The 12,446-nt window shown below is 34.0% G+C and overlaps 2 protein-coding genes across 2 annotated transcripts in view; one reads left to right on the forward strand and one right to left on the reverse strand.

The window, feature by feature from the left end:
* Positions 1 to 12,446, forward strand: part of LOC128209936 (autophagy-related protein 2 homolog B-like) — an 84,519-nt gene that overhangs the window by 24,899 nt on the left and 47,174 nt on the right. The window lies entirely within an intron of this gene.
* On the reverse strand, positions 3,926 to 9,743 carry LOC128209938 (insulin-like growth factor-binding protein complex acid labile subunit). Its single transcript, XM_052914211.1, has 2 exons — positions 9,429 to 9,743; positions 3,926 to 8,605 (listed from the first exon to the last, which is right to left on the reverse strand). Exon 2 carries the CDS (start codon positions 8,602 to 8,604, stop codon positions 5,935 to 5,937), a length of 2,670 nt encoding a protein of 889 aa, XP_052770171.1. The 5' UTR covers position 8,605; positions 9,429 to 9,743; the 3' UTR covers positions 3,926 to 5,934.

Here is a 12,446-nt window from a genome sequence, read left to right on the forward strand (position 1 = left end):
TTGAAATTTTAAGAATGCTTGCCCTGCATATATGATGTTTGAAATTTTAAGAATGCTTGCCCTGCATATATGATGTTTGAAATTTTAAGAATGCTTGCCCTGCATATATGATGTTTGAAATTTTAAGAATGCTTGCCCTGCATATATGATGTTTGAAATTTTAAGAATGCTTGCCCTGCATATATGATGTTTGAAATTTTGTATCAAGATAAAAAAACAACAACATTGTTTAAATGTGTTTGTAGTTGAATGGAGCACTTGGCTCGATCAACAAGGACTTTATTATTTCCATTTGTATTAAGTATAACATTCATTGTGCGCCGAGCCTTTGTTACACATTATTATGTAAAAGATATTTGTGTTCTTATTTCGATTTACTTCCAAAGTAGTGATCTTTACATCTGTCTGTATAGGTAATTGCCGTATCATGTAATTGCCGTATCATGTAATTGCCGTATCATGTAATACTAAATTGTGTGACAGTCGAGACTGTTCTGTTTTTTGCTACAGGTTAAAGCTGCACTCGCACAGATTGTTTGTTTTGACAACTTATTTATTTTTTGTATTGGAACGAGCCATTTTTTGCGTAAATGTCTGAAAACCAGTGATATAAGACTGCTGACAAAAGAGCAGATCACAGTATTTATGTCTTTATTTTGAAAATTGATGTTTTATGGTTAAAAGTGTTTCTAACCATTTAAGAAAAATGAAATCTTCGCCAGTTTTTCCAAACAATTGAGATCTGTTCTGTTGTGAGTTATCTTATATGACTGAATTGAAGGCATTGATGACAAAATCAGCAGATTTTGTGACCATTTTTTTTTAAACGATAAAAATTGTCAATCTGTGAGAGTGCAGCTTTAAACTAATGCATAGGCTTAATTACAAAATGCAGCCTTGGGCAAATATCTTAAGCTGTTTTACTAAGTAAATTTGCCAAAAAAAGTGTATGATGTCAACGTTAATGAATTATTCAGTGTATTTTATACTAGTGTACTGAACATATACAATAGGTTGTCAACAGCGAACCTTTCTATAATTTATGGATAGTGAGTCTCATTTTCCAAGTGCACAATACTGAAATACAGTCTTCTTGGTGACACTGATATTAACAGAGAGAAATTTAGTTTCGTAAAAATCACGGGGCTGTATGAATAATGATCAGAGTCGATTTAAGTCGTGAATTGAAATCATCTTAGCATCAAAGTTTTATTACTTGAAGCCAGTATTAAAACTGTACTCAAAGTTGTGGAAATAAAATTAACTGCCATATGTTATGTCAAAACAAATATCAGAGAATTGAAGTTATGCTTAAAATTCTTTATTAAAACAGCACTCGGTATGTTAAATAAACACAGAAATTTACTGGTAACTTTAATAATGAACCCTAAAGGATCTAACTGCAAGCATTTCTGTTTTCATTTCCATAGTCATATTCTCTTGAAATGTTGAAGTTGTTTTCATTTTTATGGTAATATCAATGTTGTATTTTTTGTAAAAAAGACAAACAGTATAATAATTGCTTTCATAAGAAAGATAAATGTTCTGCAGGTGATCTTTTAACATTAAAACCAACAAATATTTGTGATAGATAATAGATTTCCAAAGATATTTCAATTACAATATGTTAATTACATGCATAATTATTTGTAAAGATCTTCCCAGATTTGATTGCAAGTTCATCCTTTTGTAGCGGTGGTAAGTCCGGCCCGCTCGTGTGGCTAACTTGTGCGTGTGAGGGCATATATCCGTACTGTAATCATATCCTCAACAGATACCATTTCGATTAATCAGACATTGTCAGATGTTTACAATCCTTACATCAACAAATAACATGAATATTGTCACAGTGTGTTATTACATGGTTGTCGTTTGCTTTAAATTCAGTTTTAGGGTTTTTTTTACCATTTTTTTAGATATCTTGAAATGCATGATGGTTACATATAAATGAATGGCATTGCTTGTAATGAAATATAAATACTTGGGGGGGGGGGATTCAATGAAATTCATGTACATGACTCAGATAACATTTGTAGTTATGCAGAAAAGAATAAATATTTATAAAGCATATTATTCGAAATTTTCAACTTAGTGAAAAACTATTTTTTTCTAAGTTTATAAAAACAAAACTAACACTGTTTTTACCAAAAAATATGAACATAAGAAAAAACATGATACAAGTGATAAAGGCATATGATTACATTCAATGAAAAGCTTTTATTAATACAGCCTAAGATATATTTCAAACTAGTTGATGATCAGATGACAATTTGTTTCATTGGAGAATAGGTTTTTTGAAATGTTTTGATTTTTTAGTTTACTTTTTATTGCATTAACACATTTTCAGTTAGGCCTTAAGAAAAATCCCTATGTTTAGGGCAACTCAAGCCTTACCTTGGCCTGGATTTTTTTTTGACCGTAGATGATTTTTTGTAGTTTATTGACTATTTATGTTGATTACAGTTAAAAACATACATTTTCAATTTTTTTCATTATCAACAACCCAAATGTCATGCTAAGCATTCGCGACTTGTTTTCCAGTGTCGACTTGACTTCAAACAAAAACAAAAGAACCCTTGCCTTAATAGCAACCAATAAATGTTGATGCCAATTTTAGTCCATTATCATAACTCATTAAACTTTAATGATCCCCCCCCCCCCCCCCCCCCCCCCCCCCCCCCCCCCCCCCCCCCCCGCCGGAGTTTGAGCGGGTGGGCTAGGTCAAATCTAAGGAAAAATATTCATTTTTCCTCACACAAATGGAATAGTTTCTGTTGATCAGATTATTAGTATGAACAATATCTCTGATAAGTATAAATATGGGTCTGTTTGGTTAAAAATATTAGGTCACTAGCTCAAATCCTAGGTCTGCAAGTTGCATCGTCAAATAAAAAATCCAGCTTTAATGTGGCATTGCCACATTGGCGTCTTGTTGTTTAATTAATAGCAACATGGCCATAAATTCCTCAGGGCCAAACTATCATTAATACTTTTTTCATTGTACCACAATCATATGTTTTTGATTTGCTCATTAAAGTCAAAGTGAGTTAATTATAAAAAACATTTTGGCTTCAACCCATATTGTGCACCTTTAAACTCGGATATATTTTTTGGCCTTGTGAAGAAATGTAATACCTACTTGATACATTGGGTATATGTTCCTTACATGACCAATTAGCCCCAATGGAAGGTGCAAATTTAAACGTAATAAATAAGTATTTTCATGGATGTAAACCCGAGACTATTTACCATGCAATACATCAAATAGAGCTTTGTAATTTGAGTAATTAACATAGTGTAAGGAATTGAAAGTATCGATTATGAAACAATGAAAGTCAAGCGAAGATATGACCCAGGTAATAGCCATGTTCAAGTTTGCCTGCTTCGAACAGTTTGGTAACAGACCACCATGGATGTTTTTTATGCTATTTTGGCTGTGAAGAATGTTCATTGCTTCTGTTTGCAAATGGACTGAGCATTTCAAGGTTTTAATTTAAAGCATTGAAAAGTAGCTCTTTTAATTCTGCCCCCTATCAATGATTATCTGCTGAAGGATTTTAATTTGCGACCACATGCAAAGATTGTCAGTAATGGGTGTACATACGGTATAAGTACGTGTAACATATAATCTCTTAGCTTGAACAAAAAGTGGAGATATCTTTGGGTGTGCCACGGATATCATAAGCAGTCCACATCAGGCACAGCCGCAAATACAATTGCGGTGCGGTTACATCAAACGAGACTGTAAACGTGTTTTAAAAAAGGCTAGTTCTAGTTTGGGCGGTGGTATAACATAACATTGACATCAGTGCATAATGGCGATGTTAACATGCTTTGTTTAATAGATCGGCAGGCACGTTTTGCTAAGTTTATATACAATCAATGTTAAAAAGATGTCACTATTTATAACTCATAACAAGAAAAATATACAAAATATTTATTTCTCATAGTAAACATTATATCTATAAACATTTCATGAACAATATAAAAAATAACAAAGACAATATAAAGAAGTACTTTAACAGGATATATTATCATTTTCACAACCATTAATAGAGTTATATTTCAACAAATAACAATAGTACAAGGTACATACATGTAGCACATCAGACATTCGTTGAGATAAAACAGGATACTGTTCAGAATTCTGTTGAAGCTAACAAAAATGTTAACTTCATCATTGTTAACTTTAAGTCCTTGCTGCTCTGGAAGTTTAATGGATACATTAATTGTGATCCGCTGTATTTCAGGCAACATATGAGAAAAAAGTTTCAGCTGTACTTGTTTATAATTAAATAATTGAATTTGTGAGCACATGAACAAATATTTTACGTTTAAAAGTTAACAGTGATGCTGTTAATCGTGTTGTTAACTTCAACAAAGTTCTGAACTATTAGCCCAATATGTATTATTTATGAAATTTACACCTCTGATTTATGGAATGTAAAATATAATCGTTCTTAGCTGTTCAGTGATACATTTACAAATGAATGATTTCATTTATATTATGCGCTTTTAGAAATTCAAAAACAGCTGAGAAATATTATGTTCTATAATTGCCAAATACTTTGCCTAATATAAAAGATATATAGATCTATATCTAGGAGTTGTATTTTGAAACTTGTAAGTTTTTTTCCCAAAAGTGATGCATGTTTCAACTAATACAAGCTTAATGTAGTTGCTGAAATGTGAACCAAACTTGGCACTAATGTTAACTAAACAAATGCTTTTGAACAAGGTCAACTGGTTCAAAACATCCTATCTAAACAAGCTAAACATTACCATGAACAAAGGAATATTATCATTTAACATGAAACTTGTAAATAGCTTTTGATATAGGGCAATACACATGCAGCCTTTTAGAAAAATGAGCTGTTTAAAATAAATAACCAGACCATTTAACCAACCTTGGATGGTAATAATTGCTTATACATAAAGTGTATTGAGTAAAAATCTTCTTCTAAAAATTCAGTTATATAATTCAATGCAATAACTGCTTAACTTCGTTCTAAATGTGTTTGTGTTAAATGTTTTCTTAAATCTGTAAAGCTAAGGTCAGATTAAAGGAGAACAACTTAAACATCCCATTCCTATTTAGATGTTAAGTAGAAAGAAGATCACGAATACTTGAGAAAATTGTATTCAAGTACCATGCTTCAATTATTTCAAGGCTGTTTGTTCACTTGTGAAGTTCCTGTGTGCGAACAAATTAAATGCATTATTATGTTAGGCCCCGCTCGCAGTTGACAATGATGCAAATTATATACAAAAAATTAAAAAGATTTAATAAAATAAATGAGCATGATTATATATAATAGTGAAATAATGGTATCAAGTAAAAAGGAATGTATGAATCCAGTTAAATAAAGCAACATATATGTACATATATAATTCTTTGATATGTACATAAATTATAATATATAATATCACAGCAGGTTGTGCTTGCTTTTAAAAGCCATTGTGTCAGAATTAATCAGTATGTGTGTGAAACATTTGTTAAGCAATGTCAGTATGGCTTGAAACAAGAGTTATGCACCTCCAGTTTTCATGAACTCGGTCAAAATTGACCCATATCATTGTAAGGTTCAGAACACATTGTATTTGTGGCTGCTTATGGAGCCAAATCATTCCAGCGAACACAGACTGTCTTTTGTTCATTCCACAATAAGCTGTGTTCACAGATCTATATGTTTCTTGAATACAATTACACTTTCTGCATAGTAGCTGCATGTAAACAGAAGTCATGTTAAACTGGTATTAACATTACCATATGTCACACTTACATGCACTTAGAATAGTTCAAACTTATGTGCTACACTATTCTTGTTACCTCAAGTATCCATGTATGTTATGGAATGAGTGAATAAAGGAAACTTGAATTACATCCATCACTTATCCTACACAGTAGAACAATTGCCATCCATGCAGTGTAAACTAATACCTCGCTTCCGAATATTCATTTTTGGAGGTCTCTGGTAAGTGTTCGTTGCTTTTCTTATAACCTGTATTAACATACCCACGCCTTCCTCCCGGGGCTTGGGGTAAAGGTCTTTGGTCAAAACTGTTAGTATAATGATCTGGACTGCTTGGACTGCTTGGATATGCCCCTCGTCGATGATCAGGACCAATTGCGTATGCCCCATTTTTTGACGAAGAAGGCATTGGATTATTGTCCAAACCTTTTGTATGCAATTCTTGGTAGCTACCAGCGGATATGCGGCCTTTGTTCATATCACCATTTGATATCATTGTGATATTTATATCATCAGGTGTGGCGCCCTCTTTGTCTGGCTTCTTGGCAAACCGTTTTGCTGTGCCACCGGCCTGGGGAACATTTGCATGTGGATGCATGGTAAAAGTCATTGGCGAGGTACTTGGTGGTGCCTTCTTTTGTTTATTTGACTTCAGCAGTAGGTAAACTATGACAATGATAAGAATGATGAGAATTGCTCCTCCGGCACTGAGGCCAGCTATAAGTCCAATGTTTGCCTCTGGGGCTTGGGTTACAGCCTCAGTTGTTGTTGTCTGGACAAGTAGTGTATTAGCACTGGCACATTTTTTTGTTTCAGTCCTCAGTTGACTGTTTATTCTTAAAGCTAAGCAGAAATAAAAGTATTCCCCAGATTTTAGCTCATAAAATCTAACATTTTTGTCCTCTTTTACAATATTCTTGATGACAGGATCATTTATGTAATTTGCAGTCATGTTAATTTGATAGCCTGTAACATCAGTTTTGTCTGAAACGGTCCATGTTAGTTCTATAAAGTTTTCACTTGCTAGGACTACAAGCAACTCAAAGTCTGGTATTGGAGCTAGCGGTGGTGTGGTCGAGACAATGGTTGAAGCACTGGTTGTTGTAGTCGGTATTGGGGTTGTTGTTGCATACAGATCTGGACACTGGGGTATGGTCCCTCCCCCAGTGGGACACATATCAACCTTTTGAAAATCGTCAAGCATATACTTGCCTGCAAGATTAGCTGGGGATCCACATTTTCCCACATATGCAAGGGCTGCGTCTATCTGTTGCTGCCTCGTAGGGTGGGTCAATACCCAATCAAACAGCCAAGTCAGGTCACATGTGCAGTTGAGGGGATTGCCCGTGAAGTAGAAGGTCGGCTTTGGTTGAAAATCACTGAACAAACAGGCACTTATTGTTGTCAGACGGTTTAGGGACAGGTCAAGGACTCGAAGAGTATTTCTTGGGCCAAAAAATGTCTTTTGGTTTATGGATGAAATACTGTTTGACTTAAGGTGCAAATTGGATAATTTTTGGTTATTCTGAAATGTATAGTCACGTATTTCAGTGAGTCCTGTTCCTTCTAAATTCAGTTCAACAAGATTTGTCAGTGTTTCAAGTAAGGGCCAAAATTGTGTATAACTGATTCTGTTTAGATCCAGTAGCAAATGTTCCAACGAAGATTCAATTCCTTGAAATGCATTCTGCTCAAAGTTAATGGCAAGTGTCTGTTTGCTCATCCGTAATTCCACTAGATTTGGCATTAAGCTAAAGGCCTGATTTTCTACTGTTTGAATGTTATTGTACGAGAGATCAAGTGTATGAAGCAAACCAAGTCCAGAAAGCATTGTTTTACCCACTGAAGATAGCCCTACATCACCCAAGTTCATTGTCCGCAAAGCAGTCAGGGTTGTGAAGTTTGGGGAGATGAGACCATTGTACAGTTTAGTGTTATAACTCAGGTCTAGATGGGTAAGATTTGGAAACGTCTCTGAAGCCAAAAATCCAAGGTCTGATAGATCATCGTATTTGAGGTAAAGGTGCGTTAGTGTGTTGCTTGCTGCACCAAACGTTCCATTTCGTATAGTCGTTAATGTTGATATGTAATGTATATACAAGAATTCAAGGTTTTGTAAGCTGTGGAAGGTTCCAGCTTCAATGGTGGATACTGCAAGGTCCTTAAGGCGGAGGTCTTTGATCATTGGTAGCTGATTCCAAGCCTGTATTGGAAGTGTCTTCATGGATGGCATGTTTTCAAGATGTAACTCTTTAACATTCTGCAGGGGGGCAAAAGCAGCGGGATCCACTGTTGTTAATCCAATGAAAGTATCAAGTATTAGTGTTACAAGATTTGGAAATGGAAAATCCGCACCTATTAGTACAATTTTTTGGTAACTTTTTAAATGCAAATACTTTAGATTTGTTAAGGTCCCGAGTGGATCTGTTGGTGGTAAGTTTGTCAAATTCCCTTCTATAAGTAGTTCCTGTAGGTATGTTTTTGATCTGTTGCTGTTAAATGCATTAAAACTCACTGATGAAACTGGATTTGTCAGCAGATTTACTTTCTTGGTAGTTATATTTTCAAATGCATAGTCTGGAATGTTTGAAATTTTATTGCTGGCTGAACTTTCTTGAATGTAATAGGTAAAGTCTATTTCATCAAAGATGTCATTGGTTGGTGTGAAAGTTGGAATGGTTGTGAGACGCTTGTCCTGGCAATTAAGCCTACGCACCCCATTTTCAAGCCTACATTCACAGAGGTTGGATGGTACAGTTGGTGACACACATATCTCCCCACTGACATGGACTGCTTGTAGAAGCAGCGCCAACAACATTATGCTGATTTGACTCTTTGGTTGTAGCCTCATTCTGAAAACACAGAATTAAAATCTCAAAAAAAATCACAATGCTTACAATATACAATTGAAAATGAATAAGAAAAATAGCTAGGTAATTGTGTTGTGAGAAATTGAGGAGAGGACATATTTATGAAGGGTCAATTACATAGTAAGATATACAGGACAGGCAAAGAACAATTCAGATAAATCTTTAATATCCATATCAATCCAAAACTCATCTTTCAAAATAATACCTGCAAATTTATTGACTAGTTCATTTAAGATTAAAATGGGACAAAAATATTTTGAGGCAGTTAATTTTCATATTTAGATATGAATTGAGGTGAAAAAAGGAAACCTATTTATTCTATTTTTATTTTTTGTATCTAAATGTTGGCCTACCAGTGATATTAAATAAATTCAGGCATCACTGGTATAATATTATCTTCAGTTTCGTTGAAAATGTTTCAGCATCACTGAATTCAAATAATATTGCTTTATAATGGATGAAAGTGTGAATGGGTCATTGATCCTTTATTTTCTCTTTCCGCTAATTCTGTTTCTGATCCCGATCTATTAGTTTTGTCTGTTCCCCTATACAATACATTTGAAGCCCAGGTTTAAAATTGAATATTCATATTCATATTAAGTCATTGTAGTTCAAATATAAAAGTAAACCTTTAATTTTGAGTGATACCGTATAAAGTAAAGGTTGTCACAGTGTCAATGACCAGGGGTATCTTGTACCATTTATAAAATGAGTAAATATCGATCAAGGTATTTTCTTAAACCATTTGAATGCCTTTTGAGATCAACATATACATATTACCTAATTGAATAACTTTTAAGCTTACCTGTTCTCATAAAACAGCCATATTGTTACAATCTCTGAATATATCCAGTCCAAAACTATCAATTATTCTGTCATGTGCAGAGGAAAGGTTAAACTTATGTCACACTTAGATAGTCCCAATTTAATATTCACTTCTATGTTAACTAATTCTTGTCTTGTATCCAAGGTTGAAATTTATCTTTTAAAAACTAACTTTAATGCTTTTTTTATGTCACAATACATTTGTTTTCTTATCATGAAGGAATTTCCCAATACTGTAATCTAATAGACTGACTCATTTATTATTGACCTGTTTATCACTGGAGATGACAGTCCATTCAGGTGTGTATTGAATCAACACGCCTGTTTTCACCTGAGGGGCCCTTATTTGGGGGAAAGAGGCACCACACAGGGAATGTTGTCAAATATTTACTATTTTACAATCTGAAAAGAAAACAAGCGCATAACTTGTATCCTGTCCAAAGTAAAGAACAAATTAAGGCAAGGCTGGACAGGAGGGGCTTTTCTTGTAATCGTTTAACAAAGGATTAATGTTTATTTTTATAAACAGTGGGATTTATTTTGTATTCAACTTTGGATTAACAATGCAAATACCATACTATGCCTAGTCATAACATGTTGTGTTTTGCTTCATATAATATCCAACCATTAAAAAATGCAAGTTCCTTTTCCATATTTAGCCCTGAAAAGTAGTCAATACTACTCTACATTCAAGTCTGCTCAAACATAGAAATACATGTACATGTGTACATGACATTTGCATATAATACAGGAAAAAGCATCCTTAAAATCCCTAATACTTTGTAAATTGTTATTTTAATAATATAAGTATATTTTTCTTACCTAGAATAATTAGTTTATGAACTTTTGGTATCAATTTACCCTCTAAGAATGATGTTCAGCCTCTATTGACAAATGTTGATTAGGATGTCAAATTCAGCACCTTGGATTTCGAGTTAATGGTTTTGATTAAATCCTTCATTTAGTGGCATCTGTCTGCTTTCTAAGACTTCAGACTTAAACTGCCTATTATTTCATATGAGATAGTTTGCCATTTTGGCATAAGCGCTCTTTATTTTCTGAAAGCAATGAGGTCGCTTGATTAAAACTGGTGTTCTGTGCAAAACAAATTGGTGCTGATAATATATTTCAGTATAACATGTCAACCTTATGCACCAGTCAATTGTAACCACGCCCCCTGCTCGTGAAACCCCCGCCAAATGCCCCTGCACCCAAGGGACTCGAGGTAAGTCCCATTCTCCGCCATATTTGGCGGGAAGACAAAGCCATCACATTCATCCGGCACTGCGGGGCCACCTCGAAGGTAAAAACATGGCCCATTTCCCTGGCTATCCCCGGTATACCCCCGGACCTGGGGGGCCGTGATTACAATTGACTGGTGCATAATATCAAAACGTGTCTTTTATTGTTCAATAGAAATAGAACAGATAAGATAAGATAATAAATTATACCAGTTCTTAAGGTACCATTGTTTTACAGACAAAAATCCAAGTTGATCATGTTTCTTTTGAAACTGATTTTAACACTTGTAGTTTGCAATAAGGTTAACAAGTTGACAAGATAGCTCAGTAAGTAACACTTCTAGCTCATATTAAATGGTTCGAGCCCCACACTCTGCACATCTATCTTGTGTGAATTGCCTGTAATCAAGGGAGACAACTGATATTTGTAAGCATATTCTAATATAAGGATTGTCTGTAATCAAGGGAGACAACTTATGTTTATAAGCATATTCCTGTGGATTGCTTATAACAAGGGAGCCAACTGATTCTTGTAAGCATATTTCCATATGTGAATTGCTTATAATCAAGGGAGATAACTGATGCTTGTAAGAATATTCCCAAATGTGAATTGCTTATAATTAAAAAGGGAGACAGCCGATTCCAATATGTGAATCGCTTGTTATCAAAGGAGACAACTGATGCCTGTAAGCATATTCCGATATGTGAATCGCTTGTAATCAAGGGAGACAACTGATGCCTGTAAGCATATTCCAATATGTGAATCTCTTATAATCAAGGCAGACAATCGATGCTTGTAAGCATATTCTGATATGTGAATCGCTTATAATCAAGGGGGAAAACTGATGCTTGTGTGTATTTTCCCATATGTGATTGCTTCTATTCAAGGGAGACAACTGATGTTTATAAGCATATCCCCCATATGTGAATGTGAGTTTGTCAATCCCAAATTATCTTTTTACATTAAAAAACATGTAATGTCTATATCTCAAAAAAATCTAGAACATTGACCAAGTATTTTTTATTTTTTTATTATTCCTTTGAAAAATCCTAATTTAATTCTGTTTTCATGAACGTCAATTTTCAACACTACTTTTTCTCAACAAAATATCTGGGTATGGCATTTCCTTAATCTTTCCATTTGGTAATTACACATTTATCAGCGCGTTCTATTGCCTTACAAGCCTATACAATGTTTATATGTATATAAAAAAAATTAAGTCACCTTTTTCAGAGCTTCAGAACACATGTATAATTTTTTCCAGTTTTCAGTTAGTCTTGCCATTACATTCTTAACACATTTGTTGCGCCTTGCATGAAGCATCAGAATGGAATCTCATGATAACACGATCCTTTAAACCTGCAATCTCACAATTTTTTAATTTTTTTTGTCTTGAAATGAGCCAATTTACGCGAAAATGCATGGAAACCAGTTATTTAAGACTGCTGACAAAAAATTAGAATGCAAATTTTTATATTTACAGTCAAAAATGCATGTTTTATGCATTTTTGACTACGGTTAGTAACGGTTTAAGCAATAAAACATTAATTTTCTAACGGAAATATGAAAATCTGAGATTTGATCTATTGTCAGCAATTTTTATCACTGGTTTGCAGATATTTACGCTATAATTAGTCATAAGACTGCTGACAAAAAATCAGATCGCAAATTTTTATTAATTTTTGAACTGAAATATGAAAATCTGCAATCTGATCTTTTATCAGCAGTCTTATATCCTGGTTTGCACATAATTACG

This window comes from Mya arenaria, chromosome 11 (assembly GCF_026914265.1).
Source record: "Mya arenaria isolate MELC-2E11 chromosome 11, ASM2691426v1".
Taxonomy (NCBI): Eukaryota; Metazoa; Mollusca; class Bivalvia; order Myida; family Myidae; genus Mya; species Mya arenaria.